The 25,794-nt window shown below is 44.7% G+C and overlaps 2 protein-coding genes across 4 annotated transcripts; both read right to left on the bottom strand.

Annotated features, from left to right (window-relative positions):
- Window positions 1–1,410: 1,410 nt before the first annotated feature.
- On the bottom strand, window positions 1,411–10,116 carry LOC146357379 (acyl-coenzyme A thioesterase 1-like). Its single transcript, XM_084846305.1, has 3 exons — window positions 9,566–10,116; window positions 7,233–7,435; window positions 1,411–5,486 (listed from the first exon to the last, which is right to left on the bottom strand). Exons 1-3 carry the CDS (start codon window positions 10,017–10,019, stop codon window positions 4,887–4,889), a joined length of 1,257 nt encoding a protein of 418 aa, XP_084702431.1. The 5' UTR covers window positions 10,020–10,116; the 3' UTR covers window positions 1,411–4,886.
- Window positions 10,117–10,303: 187 nt separating this feature from the next.
- On the bottom strand, window positions 10,304–25,794 carry JMJD7 (jumonji domain containing 7). 3 transcript variants are annotated; one of them, XM_084846321.1, is made up of 9 exons: window positions 25,465–25,679; window positions 24,604–24,642; window positions 21,761–21,914; window positions 20,457–20,710; window positions 19,842–19,898; window positions 18,981–19,076; window positions 17,398–17,474; window positions 16,431–16,590; window positions 10,304–13,130 (listed from the first exon to the last, which is right to left on the bottom strand). In XM_084846321.1, the coding sequence occupies exons 1-9, from the start codon at window positions 25,541–25,543 to the stop codon at window positions 13,042–13,044; spliced, it is 1,005 nt and encodes a 334-aa protein (XP_084702447.1). In that variant the 5' UTR covers window positions 25,544–25,679; the 3' UTR covers window positions 10,304–13,041. The 3 variants fall into 3 exon arrangements, with proteins under 3 accessions (XP_084702447.1, XP_084702458.1, XP_084702469.1); XM_084846332.1 differs by lacking the exon at window positions 24,604–24,642 and having other exon boundaries at window positions 25,465–25,794; XM_084846343.1 differs by lacking the exon at window positions 24,604–24,642 and having other exon boundaries at window positions 25,047–25,465.

Raw genomic sequence — 25,794 nt, 5'->3', positions numbered from 1 at the left:
ACACTCACTTGTACTTGAAACGGGCAATTTTATTTTTTGGTTCCTTTCCAAAAACCAGTCATTCCATTTTCCAAAAGAAAGGCTTTATCTTTTTGGATAGAGGGAACATTTAGCTCCTCCCAAACAAAAGAAGATTTGAAGAATCCACTGAAAATGTTGCTTGATTTTTAAGAACATTTATCTTAAAAGTTGCACATCTTTCTCCTAAAAGCAGGTGAGATATTGAGACAAGTGTTCCTGCTTCATAGTAAAGTGTGTCACCAAGCAGGGAACTATAACAGGTGTTGCACTTGCCTGCCCTGTCAGATTCAAAGTAATATGTATATGAGAGCTATACCGACTCAAACTGCTCTGGGCAGATATATTTTTTAATGGAAAAACATGGTAAAATAGAATCACCACCATCAGGGACAGTCCCTATTTTCTGGTCTCTGTCCTTGGGGAAAAAGGTAAATTAAGCTTTTTTAGGTGCTTTAACAGTATACAGTACACTATATAAATCATAACATAGCTCAGTGAACCTCACTATTTTTCAAGCAGGAGCCACTTTGGCTCCAGGTACCACCACTGGAGGCACTGGGAGAGGGGCATTCTCTGGCCATGGGAGGTCTCTCCTCTTCCTCTTCAGTCAAGTGGTCATGGCTGGAGCATTTTTGGGCCTCACTCCCCCATTCCCTTCCATGTTGTCCAAGCAAGGCCTCATCAGTCAGTCACCAAGTTATCCGGCGGCAAATTCCAACAGGCTCACTTGGCCCTTGGATGGGGATGGATCTTTTTTTGGTCACTGAGAGCTCTGCTCTAATCAGTGCTGCAGTATCTCCCAGCGCAGTACGCCACTGCTGCTAGTCATTGCGCTTTGCTTCTTGGGCTCCACTCCCAATACAGCTAGTTGGCCGATTGCTCCTGCATCCTTCCTCTTATCTGCCTCCCAGCCACCTTACTGCTGACAAGTGGCAGGTCTTCTGACTCCTTTCCCCCAAAGCCTCCTCTAGCCCAGATCACAGCAGCTGGCCCATTGCTAAAGGAAATGACACGGCAACATCAGAGAGCCCCAGCTGAGAGAGACCAGATACTGCAAAAAGAGAGAGAATAAATGAGTGAGTGAATGAATGAGAGGGGTGAAGAGCCATGCTTGAGGTGATTGGGATTGACTAAGGAGGAAGAGACTCCTCCCACAGCCAGGGAATGGCCCCCAAATGCCTCTGGTGGTGGTTCCTGGAGCCAAAATGGCTCCTGCTTCAAAAATTGTGAAGATCACTGAGCTATACTATGATTTATATAGTGTCATGAATGTATATAGTGCTTGACATAATAACATAAGCAAAGACAGGACCCTGCCCCCCAAAACTTACAGTATAAAATTTAAGACAGTATGGATGGGCAAGATAACAAAGGAGTGAGACAACGGGTGATTCCAAATTAGGCTTTTATTGTGTAATTGGCCTGCCTTATTCACAAAATGTTATGGGGGATCCAGACGATGTCTTCAGTTTGTATCCTGTCATGTTTTCCTCCCACTTCTTTTATCCTTTTTCATGCCAAAAAAAAAACATTGTTAAGGAGGAAAAGATGGAATGCCCATGCTAGGAGCCCTCCATCTGAAAGCCCCAAACAGAGAGAGAGTTAGGTGAAGCCAAGTCAACAGGGGAGCAAATGTACATAGATGTAGTTACACATATTTCAGCTTCAAAGAGTCTTGTGGGATCTGAAAGTCTAACAAATGGCATCAGCTTTCACAGACTAGAGTCTGTTTTATCTAGTCCACAAAAGCTGATGCCATAATACATTGCAACTTTCTGTCAGAGTAGAAACTGAGCCCAGAGTGCCCCAGAGCAGTTCTGATTCTGAGGAGGAACAGCAATCCGTGGGAGAGGAGACAGGTCATCCCTCACAGGCTCAGCACCTGGCAGAGATTCCTCCTGCCAGCATTCCAGAGATAGATAGTGACCCTGGCAGTGAGGGAGTGCAGGAGGGGGGCTTCTTAGATGCTCGATGCAGACGTAAAGAGCGATGAGTGATGGAGGGCACGGAAAGAAGGCGTAGCGCCCGTTTGGCGCGCAAGCAACGGCCGCCTCCCATGGACCCAAGGGAAAGAAGGAGGATCTCTCCCTAGCCCATAAGTTCTGGGTCTTCAAGGGACTCCTTTCAAACAGGGACCAACTGCCTTCTTGAAGCTTAGGCCACTCTGCTGTTCCTTGCTTTAGTCGCTGGTGATTAGCATCTAAAAGAGTCATTAAGTTGTAAAAGGATTAAAGCTTTGAAAAGAGTTGGCTAATGGAATCTACTGAGAGAGGCCGCCAAGGAGCTCCTGACACTTTCATTGCCTAAAGGCCCAGTTTAAGTGCCGATAGCCTATTTTGCACATTTCCAGGTGACAGATGCGTGCAAACTTCCCCATTCCCCCCACTCAGGAGTGTTTAACACACTTCACAATAGTCTATTTAATCGTTAATCAGTAATTTTATTATGTATTTTTATAGTCATGTTGTATTCTGCATTTTCCAAGTGACAGGTACGATTAACTCTAACTATACAGGTTCATTAATTCTGATTCTGATAATTTAATTTCTAAATTACAGTCTTACAATGTCAAAAAGGTGCTCATGTTAACTCTGGAGCTGAATTATCATTCGTTTCAGAGTAAATAAACTGATCCACTAGAGTAAATATTTGACAGTCTGGCTTGAACAGCTCCAGAATTGTTCCACTTATCTTCTTGTTCAGCATCGTAAAAAGGGATTTAAAATTTAGAGAGTGGCAGGAGGAAGTAGAAATCCATTCAGCTTCACTTTAGAAATCAGACTTGAAATAACTCTGTCATACTGACCTGGTTCACACATAATGAGAAGTGAATTTCCCTACAGGGCTTCTCGTTACGGTGGTGGCCATTTTGAATATTCAGGCCGCAACAAGGGTGCGCCATAGCTTCTCATTATGGGTGAACCAAGCAAGGGTGGGTTACTGGGGTGGTTGACAAGCCACCCCAAACCCAAGGGCTGTTTTAGGGTTGTGGGTGGCTTGTCAACCACCCCAACAAGCCACCCTTGCCAGGTTCACACACAACATGAAGCTACTGCGAGCCCCTACTGTGCCCTGAATATTTAAAATGGCTGCCGCCACCACCACAACAGTGGCTTCTTGTTATGTGTGAACCAGGCCATTGTGAATGAACAAAGGCATGCCAAGTTTTGAAAAGAAGAGAAGGAGAAGCCCTCTTCAAGAGCTCAAGTCAGGCTTCTGGCAAGGAGGAGAAAAAATGTGGTGGTCGAAGCACAGAAGCCAAAATAGATAGAATGATGGAAACAGTGGGGAAGCCCATCTACAAATAATCAGTCCAGGCTTCCGGCAAGAGTGATCTGTCCCTCCCTTGGCAGCCTGTTGCATGGAAAGGGAGAGAGGTGGTAGACAGAGAAAGAGAGAAGGGGTGGCCCTGCTGATTTGGGATCTGGTCTCACTGACAACCATGCAGCTCCTGACAGATCACCCCCATACACAAGGGAATATGGCCCTCAACAAAAAGAAAAGGCTCCCCACCTCTGACCTATTGGTAGGTCAGTCAAGACCCCGCTTTCAGTGAAGGCAGAAAAAGAGGTCAGAGAACACCAAGCTGGAAGGCCAGTGTGGCATAAGGACATTGACTGGGAACTGTCATACACATAGTACAGCCTTCTACAACCTGGCTGACTGAGGGATGCTGTAATCCAACACATCTGGAGGGCACCAGGTTGAGGAGGACTGACACTGCATGTCATGAAATCCCTGCTGCAGCAATCCCTCGTTGGCTTAGTTCTTTCCCATCACAGAACAGAAGGCGAGCGCTACCACAACAATGTCAACAGCTATAACTGAGAACTGGTACGGTTTAGTGGTTAGAGTGTTGGATTGGGACTTGGGAGATCCAGGTTCTAGTCCCCACTTGCCCTTGAAGCTCACTTGGGTGACTTTATGAACCCTATACGAACCCTATACATGTAGTATGGTAACTTAAATTATCTAAAAAGAGAGAAGCAATGTGAATAATACATTCAGACAGAATTCTCAGAAATATCTATACCGGAGGGAGACATCCTTTGGCTACTAGACTGTCCAGGGCTCCAATATCAATTCCCAGAAACCGCGCATCCCCTCCCCCTCCCCTTGTAACCGGCCTGGTTCTCTATGCACCAGCTCCATCTCCACACTCAGAAACGGAGCACAGAAATGGGGGAAAGGGGGTGGTCCTGGGGGCAGGGCGGAGACTGCGGAAGCTTTATGCAGCTTCCAATTAGGTCTCCAGGCTCTTTCCCTCCCCCTCCCCAAAGCCATGGCCAGACGGGCGAAATCATCCGTCTAGGCAAAAATGCAGGAACCCCTCCATGCTCCAGCCACCCTGCATAGGACAGTCGGCAGCCTCCAATTTTGGAGGCTGGGGACTATCCAGATAGGACTGTGCCCTAAATTAGCAAGGTGCAGTAACTTGTGGCAGTCTTACTCCTAATTTAGTGAGGTAAAAAAGATCAAGACAATGCTTTCAATTAACGTCAGATATCTTAACTGCCTACTACAGAATGAAGATTTAAGTCAAATACTGGAGCTCTTATAGTACGCTGATATGAACTAATAAATTAATCTACTGCTGACTGGAGGGGGGTAGACATTTTTATTACACTTCTATCCTGACAAGAAGCTAAGGCCCTCCATCTGGAAGCACCATTAAAGTAAACTGTGCTTTGACTAATCCCACAGCTGAGATCTGTTGTGCCCTTCCAAGTGTACCCAGAAGGGGCTGTATACATTTACAGAAGCTGTCACTCTAGGTTTTACTCTGTCACCTGCTCTTGGCATTTCAAGTGGCATACGCCTTGATTAGATTACTAGCCAGCTCCTTTACATGTACACAGACCTGTCTATAAATAACTTTTTACGGTAGAATCCAGTAAATGCTGTCTGAAAAAAGCCAGTATCCTTTGCCAGGCTTCCTCCTGTGCCTTTGCATGTTCTCTCCATTTTCCTCCCCATAGCACAACAACTCCAAGTGGCTTGTGAAAGGAAGCGTGGCATAAGGGCAGGTAGGGGGGCTCCAAGAGGTGTCCCGCCCCTGGATAGGAGTAGAACTCAACGTGACGTCCGCTCTGTTGAAGGCGTCGAACGGCTTCCTGGCAGTACAGCTCACTTTGCCAGTTTCTGTCATCCTGCCCTGACAAGAAGAGGAACTTGCTTGAGGACTTCTCTGCAGGGATGCGGTATTGCCAGGTTGAGGGGTCTCTAGGATCATCCATTATTTCGGAGTAATCCACAATGCCAGAATTGCCAATGGTCTTCACCTTCTCCAGGTCATAGGGATGAGCAGGAATAGTGAGCTCGTCAACTCGCAGGGGGATAAAAGAATTAACGCCCGAGCCAGAAATGCTGACAGCTGCTCTGATGCCTGGCCAAAACGTAGCCAAAGCAAGGGCGAGATCTGCACCTTTAGAGAGTCCCAGGACTCCAATCCCCATAGATTTCACCTGAAATAACAATGGGGACAGGGTTACCATCAGTTCTGCATCCCCCGCCCTCCATCCTTGATTCAAAACCCTACTCCTTAGAAGTGTTGCTGCTACTGTGATATACAGAAACCCCTCTGCTGGTCTTAAGAGACAATCAGAAAACTACAGGGGGGCACGCAGCCACTATGTGCTGCATCCATAAATTGCAAGTAAAAGGACCAGACAGCTTCGCCACAAAGGAATTGGGAATCAGATCCAAGCATGGTTTGTTGCAAAGGGTACAAGCACATCCAGACCACTCTTATTTGCAGGATTGATTTGTACTGGTTCAGTACCTCCAGTCCCTGCAAGTCACATGTGCACACATACCAGCCCTGATGATATTTAGATGCCAAACAAAGACAGTTTTGTTCTGACCTGACCAGTTTTTATTTATTTTTCACTCCCTTGCCTTTTTATTGCTTTTTATTTCTTTTACTCCCTTGGCTTTTCTGAATATGTTTTATTTGTTGATATGTTTTCTTTTAGAAAACGGTGCTGTTGCTTTTAGATTGTTCAGTTAGCCGCCTTGGACATCCTAGTGAAGGAACAGAAAGGCAGGATGTAAACATTTTAATTAAGTAACAATTGTTATGTAGAGAGCTGCAGCCCCACTGGTTATCCATCCATCACTGCCAGGGACCAGCATGATTTGCATGTTTGGTTCTGTTAGTGCAGCCTTCCCCTACCTGGTACTCTCCAGGTGTGCTGGACTATAATGTAGCAGGCTGAAGGGATGCTGGGAGTTACAGTCCAGCACCTCTGGAGGATGCAAGATTGGGGAAAGCTGCACTAGTAAGTGTGAGGGTGTACAGAGAAAGGTTTCCAGCCTATAGAGACAGCTTCAAGGAATTTGGGGGCCCAAGGAATAAAACACCAGTGAGTAGACCAATATGGGGTAGAGAAGGTAACGTGTGCACAAACAGACCACCTGTACCACAAGTCCTGTACCCAGATGACTTGTATACACAGGCCAAGCCACATGCCATGTCTTTCCTTTTTCTAAAACTTAAAATACCTGTATTTCTTCTCCTAGAAGCTTAGTAGCCATGATCCCCATTCTGAGTATAGAAAGGTAGGTGTGGCGATGTCAAAGGAAGCAGCTAGTAGCAATATCACTAATTTAGCATGACAATAAACATATAATATTCTTCAGGTTGTCTGTATAAATTTGCCAGCTGTTTCTTCCAACTAGGGGCAATAGCAAGCCTAGTGAAATCTAAGGGGACAGCAAAGACTAATGTTCTTTTACTCTGAAGGTTGCCTAGCACAGGCTCCGAAGTCGGTTCCCAGAAAACCACATATCCTATGGTCATCTAGCCCCTGACTAGCGGCCATAGGATTGCTCCCTAGATATGGTAAGTGGTACATTAACTGATTGATTAAATAAATGTATGTATGTATGTATGTGTGAGTGAGTGAGTCGTGATACTTGCCCTAGATCACAAGAGAAACATAGGACAAGTTGCAGACATGGAGCAAGTTGGCCATAGTGCAAGTATATTAATGGGTTCCAGATTTTGGTTGACCAAACTTAAAACTACAACCGACCCTCTGAAAGCCAATTTGTACAGAGATTAGGGAACGCTATCAACCTTTCAAGTTTTTAGACCCACCAAAACTTCAGAACCTTAAAATGACTGCCAGTAGAGTATGTCTAGTTAGAAAAGCACTGAATTACTTGTGCTTAATGAAAAAGAATGCTAAGTTTCGTTTGTCCCTTACCTGCTGTTGCTTCTTCAAGAACTCTACTGCCTCTCCAAAGTAGTCCAGGTCAAGCTGCTCTGGAAAAGCTGTGAGATCCTCAAAGGCCAAGTAGGCGAGAGCCAGTGTAGCAAAGCCCCTGCTTGCCAAAAGGCTTGCTCGGTATTCCACGAGACCACCTCCAGATCCATACAAGTCAATGAGTCCTGGAAATGGTCCAGGGCCTAGAAAGAGAATTAACTCGTGGTACAGACTTATTTTTTATTGAACAGCGCCTCAGAAAAAATCACACAGACATTCTTGCCAAGAAATCTTCAGGCAGGGGGTAACCAGTGAAGGGAGCTTTTCTGTGTTGCCACACATCTGTGGAACACCTTCCCAAGTTTTATATGCCTGGCACCTACTACACTGTGGTAACAATGTTTTGTTTAAATGCTACCCCTGATAAATAAATACAGGGTATGCAAAGTAACATCTTTAAGCCAGACCAAATTATTTCCTAAATGCTGGAAGTAAGTCTTTGAGTTACACCAAAATTGTTTTCAATGTTTAAAACAAACAAATGAAAATAAATGAAAGAGATTTAACATCTCTGAGATGATGGTAAATTAATAAATGAGTGTTCTTTAAAACAAAAGGCAAGAAGAAAATTTAAACAGAAAGTATGACCTAGCTGTTACAGAGGTGATATTCCTGTGCCTGAGTTGTACTACTTCAGACTACAGGTAGGGGTTCACCTGATAGACTGCCCATAGAAAACTAGGATCTCGGGGATTTAATCACAGAGAATTTTATTTGAACTACAAACCACCAGGGCTTGTTGGGCGAAATCTGTATTGTTTTAAACACTGAAAACAATTTCGGTGTAACTCAAAGACTTACTTCCAGCATTTAGGAAACAATAGCCCCCTTCATGCATTATCCACATGTGGAAGGGGCTCCATGCACTGAAGGGGCAGCAGCACGCTGCTGTTTCCCAACCCCCCCGCATTCATGTGCTGATGAAGGAAAACCTATGCACATAAGACTTGCACACAAGCTGAAGTCTCAATCATGCAGGGTTCCAGCTCATGGAGGTTTTGCTTCTTCAGTTGCCCACACTTGATGTAGACATAGGGGGCAGAGTGGGGAGCAGCCTGATATCAAGGGTGGGGCCAGCAAGGACCCCCGCTGCCTCTCCAATGCCTGGATCCCACTTCATGGGTGTAACGCGTGAAGGGGGCTAATATAACAAAACTGTTCCAACAAGATGTAGATGAAATCCCACCCAGTATATTCAGTACTTTGCATCTCCAGGACCATTTGAACTCTTATAAGGCAGGGGACGGTAGTACAAAATAGACACGTTACATTAGGAAAGGTAGAGAAAAAAACAATTCAGATCAAGGCTGCAGTTCTAAGCACAGCGCAACAGAAGTCAGTGGCAACATCCAGAGGAGCAGCCATGTTAGTCTGTTGCAGCAAAAGCAACACAGTCTTGCGGTGACACCTTAAAGACAAATTTATTATGGCATTAACCTCTCGGGGACTATTCATCAGATGCGTGAAGCATTATCCCTGCTTCGAAAAACACATGCTTAGCATCATAGTCTAAACTGCATAAAAATTTATCTGTATCTCCGGAATAGCCCCCTTCTACATGAATGGGCTTGAAATCTGCTCAGTTCATGAGGCCCACTTCGCTATCCCACGGCCAGTGAAAGTGTGTCTGGGAAGTGGTGTCTAGACTATGAAATAACCGCCCAAGAGTGGTTCATACGGCCTGCTTTTAAACAGACTCTTACGACTGCTTTATTCTGGCAGTCATTTTTCAATGGAGCCTCTGATATGTTTTTTAGGGTGCTTCCTGATGAGGCTTTTATTGTGCAATCGCACTGCCTCATTTACAGAATTTTATGGGGAGTTCACCTGTCTTCAATCTGCAGCCCTCCCATGTTTTCCCACTCCTCCTCCTGTCTTTTTTCTTACCAGAAAAAAAATAAGTTGAGGTAGGCAGAATAGCTGCTCAGTATCTTTTGATTCTGCTGTTTTTATTGCTGGTGTCCCGTCCCGTCTCCCATTAGGTGTTTTTAACTTTTGCTGTGTTTTTTATTCTTCTTTGTAAACTGCTTGAGTCAGATTTTATCTTAGAAAGGCAGGGCATAAACGCCTAAATAAATAAAAGAACTGATTGGTTAGACGGGTTCGGGATTTCCTCCTCTGGCCAGGCCAATAATTTTTAGTTATAGTAGGCAGGAAAGGAACTGCTCATGGCTAAACGTGAGCCATTCAATGCTCACTCACGAACCGCAGCACCTGCTACAACGTGATACTCGATGAGCAACCATTCCATGGGCCATCATCGTGAAACTCACCGGGAGGCAGAAAGAGCGTGGCTTTGAGCCTGCCTTCCCGCACCGCGATCCGTTGCGCCCCCTCGGCCAGAAACCACCTCTCGCTGCGACACTGGCTTAGCAGCGGGCCGGTGAATTCGCGCCCCTCGTACACCTCGTAGGTGACGCAGAAAGGGGTGAGCACGTTCTTCTTAGCCAGCCGCTTTAAGGGCGTCTTAGATGCCAGTGACCACAATAAGCCCATGGGCTCGACCCCCAAATAGCTGCCGCCCAGCGATGCAGAGCGGCTGAGGTCCACTTCTCCATCGCGCTCTGCCCGGTAGTAAGCAAACGACTGGAAAAGCTCCCCGCTTTCATCTTCCAAGGATGCTCGGATCGTGACCTCTCGCAGCGGCGAGAGACCCTCTATTTTAACTTGGACGGGATCGTCATGCAGGCACGCGGGGGAAGGCAAGACGCGAATCCTCACGGCCATCTGGGCTCGCCTGCTAAAGCACCCAGCTCGTGTCAAACAAGCAATCCCCTTTGCTTTGCTTTGCTTTTTCCCCCGTGTAACTTTCGCTTCCTGCCTGAAGTCCAAAGGGTGTAGGAGCGGATCAACGAAAGGGCTAAGGGTTCTGGGAAATGTAGTTCATAAAAGCAGGGCCCAACTTCCAAGGTGGGAAACTAGAGGCTGCCTTTTTCTAGTGGATGGTTTTAAAATTCTAGGGATTTTGCAGCAGACAAAAATATGTTCAACAGAGAAACTACTCTTAAAATACAGGAGGAAGAGGACTATTTATTTAATATTTATTACATTTTTAAACCACCCAATAACCAAAGTTATCTGGGTGATGCAGACATTTGCTATAATATGAAAAATTTTCATGTTATAATAGCCTGTCATATAATCCAGTGTCGAGTGCTAAATCTCTGCTTCAGGTAAGTGATAGTTCAGTGGCATCTAGAGCTTGCCCTCCATCACCAACAGTTTCTTGAGTGGTTAGGGAGACATTTGGGCAGGGGAGTAGCTCTGTTTGGTTGGAAAGTGTTTAGTCTTCTTGCCTTTACTCATTCTAACACAGTAATTTGTAGTCTGTCAACTCAATAGATTATAAACAACAACAAAGAAAAGTATTACCTCACCTGCTTTCAAGCTTTAAGAATTTGGACCAACAGGCTGCAGCATTGGCTAAGGGATTCCATTATGATTGTGCTGTTTGTACTGAACATTCTTTCATGGAAGTATTATAATTAATAAATTAACAGGAGAACATAAGAAGAGCCATGCAGGATCAGACCAAAGGTCCATCTAGTCCAGCATTCTGTTCACTTAAGTGGCCAACCAGCTTCCTGCAGGAAACCCACTAGCAGGACGTGAGTGCAACAGCACCTTACTGCCCATGTTCCCCAGAAACTGGCGCACATAACTATACTGGTTCTGGTACTAGAGGTAGCACAGAGACATCAGGACTAGTAGCCACTGATAGCCTTCTCCTCCAGGAATTTGTCTAACCCGCTTTTAAAGCCATCCAAAATGGTGGCCATCGCTATGTCCTGTGATAGCAAATTCCATATATTATCTGTGCTTTTAACTATACAACAGCTTTTATGAACTGGAAGGAGAAAAATACTAGCTACCTGCGTAAAAAAAAAATTGTGCAAGGCAGTATATAATAAAACGCAAGCAAGGAAAACTATATGCTATGTTTTAAATAGCTAAGTGACAGCCTGGAAGCTCAAACTGATCCTCAGCATAAACCCTAATTCTGAAGTACCCTTCTTACTATCTTTAACCCCAGTATGGGTTAAAGGGATCTTTAACCACTCTTTCCCCAGTGTGAATGAAGCAAAGACTTGGGCAGGTTTCTCCCCTTATTATACACCTCACCTGGCTCACACATGGGAGTCAGAACTAAAGTCCATAAAGGGAAAACTATCACAGGGCCTCTCTGTTGCTGTTCACATTCTGGAAGAAGGAAGTCAGAAAGCCCTTTGATTCTGTCTTAAAATGAGCAACAAAAAGGCATAATAAGGGCAAAAGATCCCCCAAAGATAGTAGTGGTGTCCACACAGTGGAAGAACAGGTTAAAGACCCCTTTGTGTATGTCTTAGTTCACCTGGGAGTCAATGAGCACAGCCAATGTTGCTGGCCCTTCAGCCCTTTCCCAACTCAAAATATGGGTCTTGCTAAATACTAGTTGCCAACCAGGGCTACGCACCAAATGCCATGGTAAATCAAAAGGGCCTTTGCTTACCGTTTGAAGAGAAGTGTAAATAGACCACCCTGAGGACAGAGTTCTAAAAGTGGGGTCCCAACACAGAGAACACCCTACTTACTAAGCTCTATCAACCTTCACTTGATAAACAGAACCAGGAATAGGCCCTCCCCTGAAAATGACTGTGGGTGTTGAGGCTAAAATGCTCAAAAGGCATTTTCAAAAATATGCTGAGGCCAAGTCACTGAGACTTATACAGGACATAACTGGCACCTTTAATTGTGCTTGAAAGACAACAGCAAATCACCGCAGATTCATGGAGTATTGAAGTCAAATGCTTCTTTTAGTATGCCTCCACTAGAAGGTGAGCAGCTACAGTCTACCTCTGGCTTTCTATCTGTCATAAAGGGCAGAATCACACAGGGCACACTGCAGTCATCAATCCAATTAGTTATTATAGTCGTTATTTTCCAGGTAACGATATAGCTGACATATCCTGTGAAAGTAAACAAGCAAGCGATGATAAAAGGTATCCCTAGTTGCAGATGCCACCAAGACTTAGGACTCCCAAGAGCTGACTGTGGCCTGAACAGGCAACCCTTCCCCCCTATTAAATAGCAACCAACTATCACAACCTCTACCTTATCTTGATTCAACTTCAGTTTAATGAAACTCTCATCCATCCCACTAGTGCTCTCTAGACATTATCTCAGTGACAAGACCACTGCTCAAAGCCTTGATCAACACAGTGCTGACAGTCATCAGCGTACTGAGGAAACATCAAATTCTCTCTTCCAGCAGATTAATACAGGTGATCAATAATACTGATAAATGATATTGAGGACAAATTAGAACCTTGTCAGTCTCCAGAAATAAACTTTCCATCAGGGCAGCTAAGTGGTGTCAGTCCCAAACACTATCCTGAGCCCTGACTGAAATGGATCTAGAAAATCGGCTTCTTCCTTGAAGCCAGTGTTGTTGATCTCAGAGAGTTCAATTAGATAACTGACAGATACAGCGATGAGACAAAGCAATTTGCTATGGATCTCAAAGGCCATTCAAGGTAAACAACCATATGAGGTACAATTTGGCTTAGATTTCCTGTGAACATCAACATGATGGTAAGCTTTGACATCAGCAAAACAATTGTTGACAGCAAAACAATAGCCTTTTGTCTTTATCTGACAGACCATTATAAAATTATCCACATTCCGCTTATTTGAATAGCGTATTATTGGAATTCCAGCCACAGTTCCACATCAGGTATAGAAGGTTAGCTGTTCCGAAATCCCAAGACTGCTACTTCAGTGCTACAGCTTTTGTGAGTGAATCCAGCAGCTGATAATAAGAGTATTTTAGATCGTATTCCATATCATACCAATAATTCACTGAGGAAAAAAACAAAAAAACAATGAGTCATCATCTGTCTTTTGAAAAACTAACCTTGGTATTATTCTCATGATTTTCAAAAGTTTTTGGATAGGCTTTGCGAATGAATGGCAGCTCAAAATAAAAACTGCAACATATGACCGATAGATATTTCTCTTTATATGATTAGCTCCAATCCCCAAATGATAAGAGATTCAGGACCAATTGATATGTCCAATCCCCAAATGACATGTCACAGCAGAGCTGTATTTGTGTTTAAGCTGTTTGTGTGAAGCTAAATTCAGCTGATTTTAACCAAGTTATTGCGACCCTAATAAAAAAGAGGGTTTTTACTGGCATGGTTAAAATCAGCTGAATAATATGCAAAGCCATTTCACATTGACAGTTTTTTTCCACATAGAATGATATGCACAGTTTCATTTTCAAGTGGCTGCCGTACTGCTAGTATAATGTATGAACTGATCCCCCTCATAAAAGATTTAAAGGCATCCAGTGAGCAGAGCATTATATATGGATCTAGATTCAAGTCAACGATCAGCTATGTTGTTGCTGGGTGGCCTTGAGCAAGTTATTATTTCAGCCTCAGTTTACCATCTGTAAAAAGGAAATACTGATGAGTTTTGGGGGATGCGGTGGCACAGCGGCTTAACGACGCTGGAGTTTGCCGGCCAGAAATGGTCAACACTCCAACGGTTCGAGCCCAGCTCTGCGTGACGGAAGTGAGCTCCCGTCATTTCATCCCTAGCTCCTGCCCACCTAGCAGTTCGAAAGCATACCGTCTGAAAGTAGATAAATAGGTACCCCATTTCAGTGGGGGGAAATGCTGGCAGCACTCTATGCAGGGAGCAGGAACCGGCACTGGATTTGCCTGGACGCGATCGGCGGAGGAGCGGTGGAGAAAAAGCCCGGACGAGCTGACTTCCCTAAGAACGCTGCTGGCCAACTGATGCAAAGCGAGCTCACCCTCTTGTGGTGCATCAGTGCAACAAAGACTAGCAACTACTGGCGCCAGAACACCTACCGTGTAAAAACATTGTAGACTCCCTGGCAATGTGTGCCATACGTTAAATAAATACTGATGAGTTAACACAGTGGAACTCAAACCATGTTCCTGGGAACTCTGGAGCCATGTACAGGACAGAAAGGATGCTTTCAGAGAGAAAGCTCCTAGCAGTACCAATCAGAAGGCACTGTGCAGTTATTCCAACTTTTCTTTTTGAATGGATTTTCTGAAGTAAGAGAAAAGATGGAAGAAGAGGTGGGAAAACACGGGAGGGTTACAAGTTGAAGACACTGTAGTCTGGACCTCCATATAACTCTGCAAATGAGGAAGGGCAAAGGCACTGTAACAGCCTCATCTGGAAGCACCCCTGGTCCAGCTGGTGCCCCAAGTGAACTGGGCATGTACTCCACAGTGCACTGTGAAATCTCTCATAATGTGCAGGAGTTCTTAGCAGACAAATTAATGTGAAAGACTTTGTGAAGGCTGGGATGTTTCAAAAGCCTCTCAGTTCACGTAAGAGGGTTATGTAATAAAAACTGTTTTTGCACATTAAAACACAATACAAATGAATAAGTAATCTCTTTCACGTTCATCCTTGCATATTTGAATTTTTTGCCAAGGGCTAAACAAATTTATTTATTTATTATTTATTTAGTACGTTTATATCCTGCCTTTTTTCCTCCAAGGAACTCAAGGTGGCGTACATAATCCTCCTCCTCCTCCATTTTATCCTCACAACAACAACCCTGTGAGGTAGGTTGGGCTGAGAGTATGTGACTGGCCCAAAGTCACCCAGTGAGCTTCCAAGGCCGAGTGGGGACTAGAACCCGGATCTCCCAACTCCCAGACCAGCACTCTAGCCACTACACCATGCTGGCTCTCAAAGATAACAAAGATAACAAAACAAAGATACCGCCACCAAATAAGTAGATATGCAAAATGTAGTAGTACAGTACTTTAAAAGGGTATAAAAAAAGAAAATGTTAAAGATGCTTTATCCTAACAATGAGTTGTAGTTTTGTTTATGAAGGTATAAATTATTTTATTTATTTATTTTTGCATTTATATTCTGCCTTTTTTCCTCTTGGAAGGAACTCAAAGATGCTTACATGATCTTCCTCCTCTCCATTTTATCCTCAAAAGAGGTTACGCTAAGAGCCAGTGACTGGCCCAAAGTCACCCAGTGAGCCTCATGGCCAAGGGGGACGTAGAACACAGGCCTCCCGAGTCCCAGTCCAACATTCTAACCACTACACCACACTGGCTCACTATATTGTGCTGCAACTAATTTTCTGCCAGTTTCACTGGTATATATATAGTATGTGTGTTAATCCTAAATTTTATTTCCCCTAAAAAAGGCACCTACTAAGGTTCTGGTGATGTGTACATTTATTTTATCCTTTTATTAGTAGATTAAATACCAGGTGAGTATTCAGAATCTTTACAAGTATGATATAAGCTCTCGTAACTAACTTATGTCCAATTTATTTCAATGGGGAAACTCTAAGTATAACTAATGACTAACCCATTATTAGTAGAGGGGCCTATTAGTAATATTAATTGCTACACAGTTACTCTTCTAAGCCAAATACCACAAGGTGGTGCTGATCCTTTTTTAACATATCAGCTTTGTGCATTTTGTATGAAAACAGAATTTATATTTTTAAAATTAAAACAAGGGCAGCAAAGCAGGAGACGGATTTGATCAATAGTACAGAATCCGTTGTGAAGTTCTTCTGCCCAGGCCCAATTTGAAATTAATGTGCTCTTGTACAACTCACATTTGAGTTCACACAGAAGTTGCTGAATTGTGGCCCATGCTAAATAAAGGGGGGGGGTTGAATTTTCCACCTGAGGTATCAAATTATCTTGGAACTCTTCAGATTTCATCTACTCAAACACTATGGCTTGGATCCTCAGTTGCCCTCTGCAAACAGGATTACTTCCAGGGAGGCTCCAGCTGGTAGACAGGAGAGAAGGTGATTTTCACCAGTTCCCCGTTCCAGCTCCCTGGGCCACCTCCCATGCTGTTCTGGAGGGTTCTTCAACTCGTCTCCCCTGCTTCCACTAACAGGAAGGTCCCATGAGCAGAGTTCTGCTCACTGGATCTTTAGCTCTAAGCCTATATTGCTAATTCTGTCTGAAAAGGGGATGAAGAAATCTAATTGAAGGTAGAAAAAAGCAATCAGCAATATCTTGATAGAGAAACATGGCCTGTGAAATCCTAGCAGAAGTTATCTGGTTGCTGTAACCATTGCAAAGGAAAGATACTTTTGGCATGCACCATTCTTCTCACCTGCTATGCAGCCATGTGACTGCTGAACATGATGGAACCAGAGAGAAGGGAGATACAACATCTCTCCAGCCTTCACAGTGCACCACAAAGGCTTTGCCTGGGTATATTCTGGGTATCGTTCCAGATCTGGGTTTAAGGGATCCAATGGGATCCAGGGTACCTATGAGAATGAAAGGTTAATATGGTATACATGGCTTTTGATAAGAGAAATGCTATATTTCCTTCATAAATTGATCAAGATTTTTCGCTTTTGATGTGAAATGGTTGAGAAACAGCTCACAATTGATTTCCCTCCAACCGTCAAGCAAGGCACTGTTCTATTCTTAATTCATCTCCTTGGAGAGCCCTCTTCTGCTATATGAAGCAAAACCAAAGTTTTGTTTTTTACTATCAAGTAAGGATGGATTTGCATATGTTCTACAAATGTTTAAAACACCATTTTAATTTATTTGTGTGAGAGTAAATTCTGGCCAGGCATGCAAGGACATGCACATTCACTATGAATCAACAATACCTCACCTTTGATGATAAGCCACTGAAAAATATCTCTGTCTGATTCTTGATTGTGCATGATCATTATTAACACAATTGGACATGAGTGTTTCTCCATACTGCTGGATGTGTTTTTTTTAATTATGTGGTTTATTGAATTTTTATATTTTTTTAATTAGTAAAGCACCCAGAAGCCAAATCTGGTGAAGGGTGCTATATAAATATTTTAAATAAATAAATAGTAGGTCTGGAAATTGCACTCTAAGCATATTATCCACAAATGTGAACCAAAAATCGCATTTCTTTATTTTTATCTACTTTTTTTTATCAGTTATTTCAGGCTGCCTGGGAAATAGTTTTGATCTGGTGGGATATAAAAAAAAATTTTACAATGCACACTGCACACATTTTTCTGAGATATTCCCTCTTACCAACTGCCCCCATAGACAGTGTTTAACACAAACCCTTTAAGTACCTTCTCTGCAGTTTTCTCATGCACAACTTCAAATGACCCATCTTCTGATAAGTGGTAGGTTGCTGCTGGATACAGCTCTGGAATGTGATGCATGAGAATTGTCATAAGATGTGGGGGCAGAGATAAGGGAGTTTAAAAGGCTTAGTATTAAATTGTCTAAAATTGTACAGGTAGGATTTATTTCAGCAAAGACACTTGGTCAGAACTGGCTCTGAGTATAAACATCTGTTACAAATCTTGAGGACCAACTAGATGTTATGTGGCAGTTCCACAATTCGAACTCCTTCCTCTACCCCCCGCTTCTTAAAAAGCAGCAACATATGGGGGGATTTGGATTAGGGTCACAAGACAGGATGAGTCTAACCCTTTACTCCCACCCCACAACCCTAATACATATTCCTCTTCTCCCAAGCTGATCTTAGCCACAGTATGGAAAACATTCAGGCATAAAAACTGTGCCCATAGATGTTCCTCTCCATAGCAATTAGCAGCTTCAGGGAGAGAGTAGTGGAAGGAGCAATCCTATGGCCTCTAGATGGCCAAAGGATATCGTGTTATCCGGGAACCGACCTCGGAGCCCGAGCTCCAAGGTTGGTTCCCGGAGAACTAACCTCCCGCCACTTCTGTGCTGCCTCGCAGGCATCGCAGGACAGCCCGTGTTTGTAAGAGGAGCGCAGAGCGCCCGAATAAGGGCGTGGCTGGGGGCGTTCCAGGGCAGGAAGGGCGGAAATGCCTTTATGACACATCCTATGAGTAGCTGTGTAGCCAAAAACGCAGGGCAGGAGAAGCGCAGAGGGAACGATTCCCTCCGTGCTTCTCCTGCCCTGCTTTGGATAGGTGGTCACCTCCAAGTTTGGAGGCGGCCGCCTATCTGGATAGGATTGCGCCCTATGTCAGGGAACTGACACGGGGACAAAATGTTAGACCTGCCTGCCTCCCCCCACACAGCACCAATTCAAACTGTTCCCCATGGCTGGTTTTTAAGAGAGAGAAAAAAATATTGGAATCTGGGGAAAAAACAACAGTGGAACTTTCATGTAACGTCTAAGTTGATTCTTGGTGAACAATCTTTTTGGAAAGTGTGCCACCAAGTCCAAAACTGGTCTAATTTTGCCACCAAGTCCAGAATTATAGCCTCCCATGCTGCAGTATGGTATTGCCTGTAATATACTGTGCTAAGGAGCAGGCAACAGAGCAGTGTGGGAAAAGTAAACATGAGTGTAGGCCTGAGACTATGCCAAAATGAAAGTCCACTTGTCCTCCCTTCCCTGCTCAGATATCTCGTGGCTTTTGTGGCACCCATGCTACAGGGTGGCCACCCAGGCCTGACTATATAAAGGAAAGATGGTCCCTGCTCCATAGTAAATATTGCAGAAATTCATCCCCACTTTATAAAAACATAAGAACATAAAGAAGAGCCATGCTGGATCAGACCAAGGGTCCATCTAGTCCAGCATTCTGTTCATACAGTGGCTAACCAGCTGTCGACAGAATTATAATTCTAGAATTAGAATTCTAATTACTCCCAGAATACCAATAATATGCATCTCACACCATCACCCTCTACTTCTCAGAACACATACCATATGGGATGAAGGGACGGTCAGTTGGTGGATGAAGTAGAAAATGTTTCTCTCCAGAGATCACACAGTACAAGTTTTCATAATGGTCTTTATGTACTAAAATTTGGGGGGTGGGGGGAGAGAGAAACAAAGATTGGGAAAAGGAGAAGGATGATTTCCTTATCTCCATTATAAACAAGGCTGACAAAATACAGGCACAAGTATGAAGCCTGTATACATTTTTTATGTCCAAACTATCCCTGTATGGGGTTGGGGAAACATTTTTTTACACACCAGTATAAAATGTTTAAGCATCTACCATTTTTCAGACCCCGATTATAAATGTATAATACCAACATATTGGCATTTCAAGCAAGTAAAATGAAATATTATATAGGGAGCATTATATGCTGCAAAGATAGACGGCAAACAGCCCTGGATCTCAGTCTACACTGGCTTCAAGAACCAGGTTCAATTAAGATTATCACAGCTAGATATGAAAGATTATATGGATGAAGATGATCATAGCTAGATGTCAGGGAGGGCCCGTAGCTCAGTGGTAGAGCACCTGGTTTGCATGCAAAAAGTCTCAGGTTTGATCCCTGGCACATCCAGGTAGGGCAGGGAAATCTCCTCCCTAAAACTCTGGAGAGCTGCTGCCAAGCAGTTTCAACAATACCAGGCTAGATGGACCAGCGGTCTGGCTCAGTATAAGGCAGCTTCCTATGTTCCTAGATGTTAAGATGACACTTAAAGTATAAAGTTCTTTAAAGAAGAATTTCTCTAAGCAAACGTGTTATTTTTCTAAAGGGATAACTCTTTCCATCCTTGCCCTTAAAGCCAGAATCGCAGTTGAGAAAACATTTATCTCATGGTACATACAAGATGTCACTGCACCAGATTCTCCCAGCCAGAAATTCACAGCATCAGGCTTCTTCCCTGTATGAAAAGGAAACCAGTAATACATCTGAGAAAAAGAGTTTGTGTTGCCATATGCTGCAGGATTCTCAGGTTAAGAACTTTCTATCCAACCAATGTATTATCATCCTTTCCAAATAAATATGGAAGGACAGGCTATTAGTGGCTTATATACAAAATAATGAATGAGTATGTACTGACAATGAAACTTCCTGTCTTAAAGCTGGGTTGCTGCTGCAATGGCGACAACTGCTGGAGTCAGAGAGACCTGCTGGTGGAGGATGGGAAACCATCTCCTTCCTCCTTCTGCCCTGTTCTCTTCCATCCACAGGTTATCAGAGGCCTCCAGTAGTATTCATCTATCTACAACTAGATCAGAATGTGTATAACTTATAATTTGTATGGAAATTGCATGCCCAATTACAAAGCCATCAATTCATATCTCTACAAATACATGAACGATGCAAGATTTTGGAACATTCCAAAACATGAAACTGCTAGAATAGGTTGTAAGTACAGCATTCAAATGGGTTATGCAACACTCCAAGCGGTAGATGAAACAAGGACTTTGATATTTACCAAGTGCCTCACTCATCCAAGATATGTCAGGCTCCACATCACCCATAAGTTCAGGGAATTCCTCAGTCAGGTTTGAACACTGCTTCTGCACGTAGAATACTCCCGGAAAAGTTACTTTTTTCTCCACGATGTCCAAGAAAGCACTGAAAGGCATGCGTCGTTCCTCTGGCATAACAAACCAGTCCTGATAAACTGCATCGGCATAACCATTTGGAGTTACTGCCACACTTATCGACTTGGAGCCCACTATTTCCCTGCACCAAAATACACTGGATGTTCAAGAAATAGATGCTTATGAAAAAAAAAAAAAAAAAGTAAAATTCACAACAGAGTCCTAATCAGCCCTGAAGATTTACTTGGTCATTCTGGTGTCTAATGGCTTGATGCTGGTGGAGAGGAACTGGAAATATTTCCCCAGTCCTGGTCCTAACTCCTTCAGGTGCTACAGCCCCAGTAATTTTGACTAAGGGCCACACAGAGGCTTTTAATCCTGTGATTTTACCAGGGCTTCTGCTTCCAGATTCTTTGCAGGCTTAAGATTGCCATTTACATGCACTCCCCCACCAAACACTTTCCCCCCTTTATCTGCAAGTTCTATATATTTCATTATACAGCCACTAGATGGCGCTGTTGTTATAGCACAACTTCCTATTTACATCGACAAATTCAAACCGATTCAAACTGGTTCTTTTTATTAGCTCATCGTTTGTTTCAAATTAAGCCGCAGAAATGGTCGGAAACCACAGGAGAGGTGCTGGAGGTTGACAACGTCATGTAAAGGACCCGCAACATCCATGAGTAACCAATCTCAACGGCAGGATAAAAGCCCCATGTGGAGAAGCCCTAAATTTTCAACCTTGCAGCTGGTGACTTCATGAAGGGCTTGAAGTTTGCTGAAAACTTCCGTATTCAGGGCTGGCCCAACACATTTTGCTGCCTAAAGCAAATAAGATGGTTCCACCCTCTACAGAACCCATGTGGGCTGGCAACTGAATCTTGTGATGTCAGCCCTTGTGACGGGACAGCATCCTCCACATCTCCAGAGTGCATCAGTCTAGCTTAGGGGGCGCAGGACAGGCTGCCTGGAACACACAGCTTTCTTCCAACAGAAGGGAACAGCCAGGGCGCTGCCATCACTGCCCCACTTCACACCACCCAGCATCTGCTGCTTGAGGCCACTGCCTCACTCTGCCTAATGATAGGGCTAGGACTGCCCATATTAATATTACGAAACATCATCGCGTCATTTTCTACATGCTATGAACATTTAAAATGAAGCTTGGCGGTGCGTTGCAGATTCCTACCTCAGGTAAGCTAATGTCCACTTCTTCAGAGCTGGCCAGTGGTGGAATGCATTCCGAATCACACATGGCTTGTTTGGGCACACCCATTCCCGATAGAATTCCAGGGGAGATGGAAGGCTATCAAGATATGGCACTGACTCTGTGAAACACAGCTCTGTTCACACAAAAGGGAAAAAAACACTTCTGTGAATAAACCTGCAAGCATTTCAAGGACTGCCAATGTTGCCTAACATAATTATTCGCTACTGCTACAACTCCATAACTCTGAAATTCTTTTCAGGAGGTTCAGCCGGTTACTGGGGAATGCATGGGCTTCTTATAAATGTTAAGCCCTGCACTCTTGTTCAGCTTAATTAGGGATGTACGAAAGTCACTTACCTTCTCACGAAATTGATTCGAGGTGGGGGGGAGGTGGTCCGTCCCTCCCCCCGAAATTCTGGCCGGGGGGGCGCTCTGTCCCTCCCCCCCTGAAATTCTGGCCAGGGGGGAGGCGCTCCGTCCCTCCCCCCCTGAATCCTGGCTGGCCGGGTGCGCAACTGGCGGCGGCCATAGCCGCCGCTGTTTGTGTCCCTGCAGTCAGCCGTGATAGGCTACGTAAATGTTTACGTAGCCTATCACGGCTGAGTAAAACAAAAAACAAAAAACCGCGCATACGCAAATGGCGGCACCCATGGGCGCCGCCATTTGCGTTCCTTATTTTGGCACGTCTAGTCTACGTAAACATTTACGTAGACTACGGCGAAAATAAGGGGAACACAAATAGCGTAGGGTCTACGCTATTTGCGTTCCCCTTATTTTCGCCGTAGTCTACGTAAATGTTTACGTAGACTAGACGTGCCAAAATAAGGAACGCAAATGGTGGTGCCCATGGGCGCCGCCATTTGCATACGCGCGGTTGTTGTTGTTTTTTTACTCAGCCGTGATAGGCTACGTAAACATTTACGTAGCCTATCACGGTATTTTTTAAAAATCTAGCTGTGATAGGCTACATAAATCTTTATGTAGCCTATCACATTTTGCCTTTTTTTTTTACTGGAAATGGCGGTGGCAGCAGCCAGTCAGAAGACCGGCCGCCGCCACTGCCACCGCTGAACCGCCACCGCCAGGAGGATTCGCCCAAGGTAAGTCCCGTCCCGGGGGGCGGGGCGGGCAGACCGTTTCACCACCGATTTCGGGGGGCCGAATGCGCTGGCATTTGGCCTCCCCGAGATTTGTGGCGAAATTCTCTGACATCCCTAGCTTAAATACAGAGCACATATTATGATGATCAAAGCCAGATCACTGGAAATGGCTTCCACATGATGACTTATCTCACTATATCCATACCAGGCCATGCCATTCCAGTGTAAATTTCCACACCAGCACAATCTCTTCTGGAAGGCAGCTGACACTGATGTGGAAACTATCTTTACCAGCATCCTTCTGCTCTGGACTAAGGTCTCTTATATCCAAGAAGGCTTGGAATAAAACGTTTTTGGAAATTCAAGGCCTTAAGAAGTAGGGAGACTTACTATAACAAAGTTTGACCACATCTATTTTTGTAGATGGACAGCTCTAGCATTTCCAGGCCCATTAAAGATTAGGCAGCCTCTCCCAACCTGGTGACCACCAGATGTTGTTAGTCTACATCCCATCATCACTGAGCACTGGCTATGCTGGCTGGGGCTGATAGGAGCTGTACTCCAAAACATCTGCAAAGCACCACGTTGACAAAAACTGCATTAGAGGTTCAGTTTAAGAGTTCCTGGTGCATCATATGCCTAGAACTTTGCATATGTTTCTAAACCTTCATATTGAACAAAGTTGCAATTTAAGTAAGAAACTATATGCCAACTGACTACACTACTCACTCATGAATGCATGGAAGAGGGGGATTGCATCCTCACTTCCACATGTTCAGCTGAAGATGCGCATGAAGCTATGAGCATATAGGCTCTATCCATGCAGTTAGGAACCCTGCAAAAAGCAGGGTCCCTGATCTATGTAAAACTGTAAGCACATAGTAGTGTAGTCTATGCTCACCCTATGCAGAATGCATGGTTGGGGAAAAGCGTCCCATGACAACACAGCTCATCTCGCCCCCCAAATCTCACACACACATTTATTGACTGATTTTTTTTTATGAGAGGAGGGTTTCTATGGAAATGGAAATAGTTGCCAATAACAAGAGGGTTGCTGAGAAATTTTGAACAGCTTTGTTGTATATGGATCAGTAATTTATCAGCCTGTCACATCACAATATAAAGCTGATCTGTTGCCAGCATAACTTCAGTTCCACGTAATCTTAAAAAGGTAAAAGGTAAAGGTGTCCCGAACCAGTCGTGTCCGACTCTAGGGTGCGGTGCTCATCCCCGTTTCTAAGCCGAAGAGCCAGCGCTGTCCGAAGACGCTTCCGTGGTCATGTGGCCGGCATGACTGAACACCGAGGTGCACGGAACGCTGTTACCTTTCCCGCCCAGGCGGTACCTATTTATCTACTTGCAATTTCTTGCTTTCGAACTGCTAGGTTGGCAGGAGCTGGGACTGAAGACGGGAGCTCACTCCGTCACGCGGCACTCGGGTCTCGAACTGCTGTCCTGCCGACCTTACAGTCTGCAGTTCAGCGTCTTAACCACTAAGCCACCGTGGCCCTATAAAAGTAAAAGGTAAAGGTGTCCCCAACCAGTCGTGTCCGACTCTAGGAAGGGGATTAGAAAAACTCTTGAAGGATAAGACCATCAGTAAGTACATGTCATGACGGCTATATTTTACTTTCAGCATCAGAGCAACATTCAGCATGCCTGTGAATACCAGTTTCTGGGGAACAAAAGCAGGAGAGGGTTAGAGAGGGTTATTGTGCTCACGTTCTGCTTGTAGGCTTGCCACAGCCATCTGGTTGGCCACTGTGGAAAAAGCATGGAACAGACCTTTGATCTTAACCTGTAGCTGAATTAAAGTAACAAAAAACTGGTCTTTTCTGATAAGTGTCACTTCTCAAAATATTTAGAAGCAACTGGTCATGTAATATTTGTTGAGATGTCCACACATACAAGCGTTCAGCTCAGTTTCGGTTTACTGGTTTTGGCAATTAGCTATATATACAATGCACACTTCTCTTCAGGAACCTGACATCCAAAACTTATTTAAAATCTTGGTTCTGCCATTCACAGGACAGACCCAAGAAACTAGACACCCTAAACTCAAAGGCTGCTGCACCCGAGACACAGGCACACCATATCTTGTGATTAACATCCAGTCAGGGTGGGTGTCAGGCCAGGCACCCCCGGATACCTTCTGAGGTTCATACCCTGCAGAGTTTCATCACACCTTCTCATAACTGCTCCTGGTTGTCAGGAAGCACCCACAGTCCTTGCAGAAGAAGCAAGAAATAAATCAAAAGTAGATTTTTCAGAATATTCTGAAGACAGAATTTGCTGCGCAGTGCTAGGCGCCCTCTGTCTGGAAGCACCCCATGCGTTTTCAGCGCTCGCACACCCGAGGAGGCGCGGAAAGCTCGGCCATCCCCCTCCTCCAGACAGAAGGAAGGGAAATTCTGTCGGTGAGTGACCCTTTCCGCTGCGCCAATGAGGGCCGAAAGGAGTTAGCCGCAGCCGAACCTCGCTCCGCTCGCCCTCACGTTTAATCCCCCTCCCCTGCAGGGTGCGGGGCTGCTTTCCAAGGCCGCCCGCGGAAAAGGGAAACCTATTTCTTTGCACCGCGCTCACCCCTGGCCTCGGCCGGGAAACCTGCCAAGCAGCGCTTCACTCCACGCAGCGCCTCCCCTTCCGCGTCGGCCTTTGCCATGGATCAGCAAAGAGAGCAGGGCTTGGAGCCTGTGGCTGCTGGTGGGAATGGGCTGAGTTTGCACGTGTAATGTCCACGCTCCGCCCTTTTCCGCCCGCTCAAGCCGAAGCTGCCCGGACGGATTCTCTCTTCCCCCGGTTCGTCCAGCCAGCGGCGGTGGCCAATGACAGCTTTCTAGCGTCCCGGCGGGAGAAGGCGCTTCTGTCGTTCCTGCCCTTCCCCTTAAGGGGCAGCTTAAAATGAAAGCTTGC

Source organism: Heloderma suspectum, chromosome 1, assembly GCF_057233095.1.
Source record: "Heloderma suspectum isolate Gila_16-S chromosome 1, 16-S_ref, whole genome shotgun sequence".
Lineage (NCBI taxonomy): Eukaryota > Metazoa > Chordata > Lepidosauria > Squamata > Helodermatidae > Heloderma > Heloderma suspectum.
Note: the sequence above shows the minus strand (reverse complement) of the source record. Positions and strands in the feature narration are given on the sequence as shown.

Bases quoted from the DNA above. Each gene is read 5' to 3' on its own strand.
- LOC146357379 (XM_084846305.1), bottom strand. From the start codon at position 10,019: ATGGCCGTGAGGATTCGCGTCTTGCCTTCCCCCGCGTGCCTGCATGAC. The intron at 7,436-9,565 runs GTGAGTTTCACG...TTCTCTTTCTAG, and splicing joins CACGCTCTTTCTGCCTCCCG to GCCCTGGACCATTTCCAGGA. The intron at 5,487-7,232 runs GTAAGGGACAAA...TTGTTATTTCAG, and splicing joins TCTTGAAGAAGCAACAGCAG to GTGAAATCTATGGGGATTGG.
- JMJD7 (XM_084846321.1), bottom strand. From the start codon at position 25,543: ATGGCAAAGGCCGACGCGGAAGGGGAGGCGCTGCGTGGAGTGAAGCGC. The intron at 21,915-24,603 runs GTGAGCACAATA...TTGTGTGAACAG, and splicing joins GGCAAGCCTACAAGCAGAAC to AGCTGTGTTTCACAGAGTCA. The intron at 20,711-21,760 runs GTAGGAATCTGC...ATTTTGGTGCAG, and splicing joins TGGACATTAGCTTACCTGAG to GGAAATAGTGGGCTCCAAGT.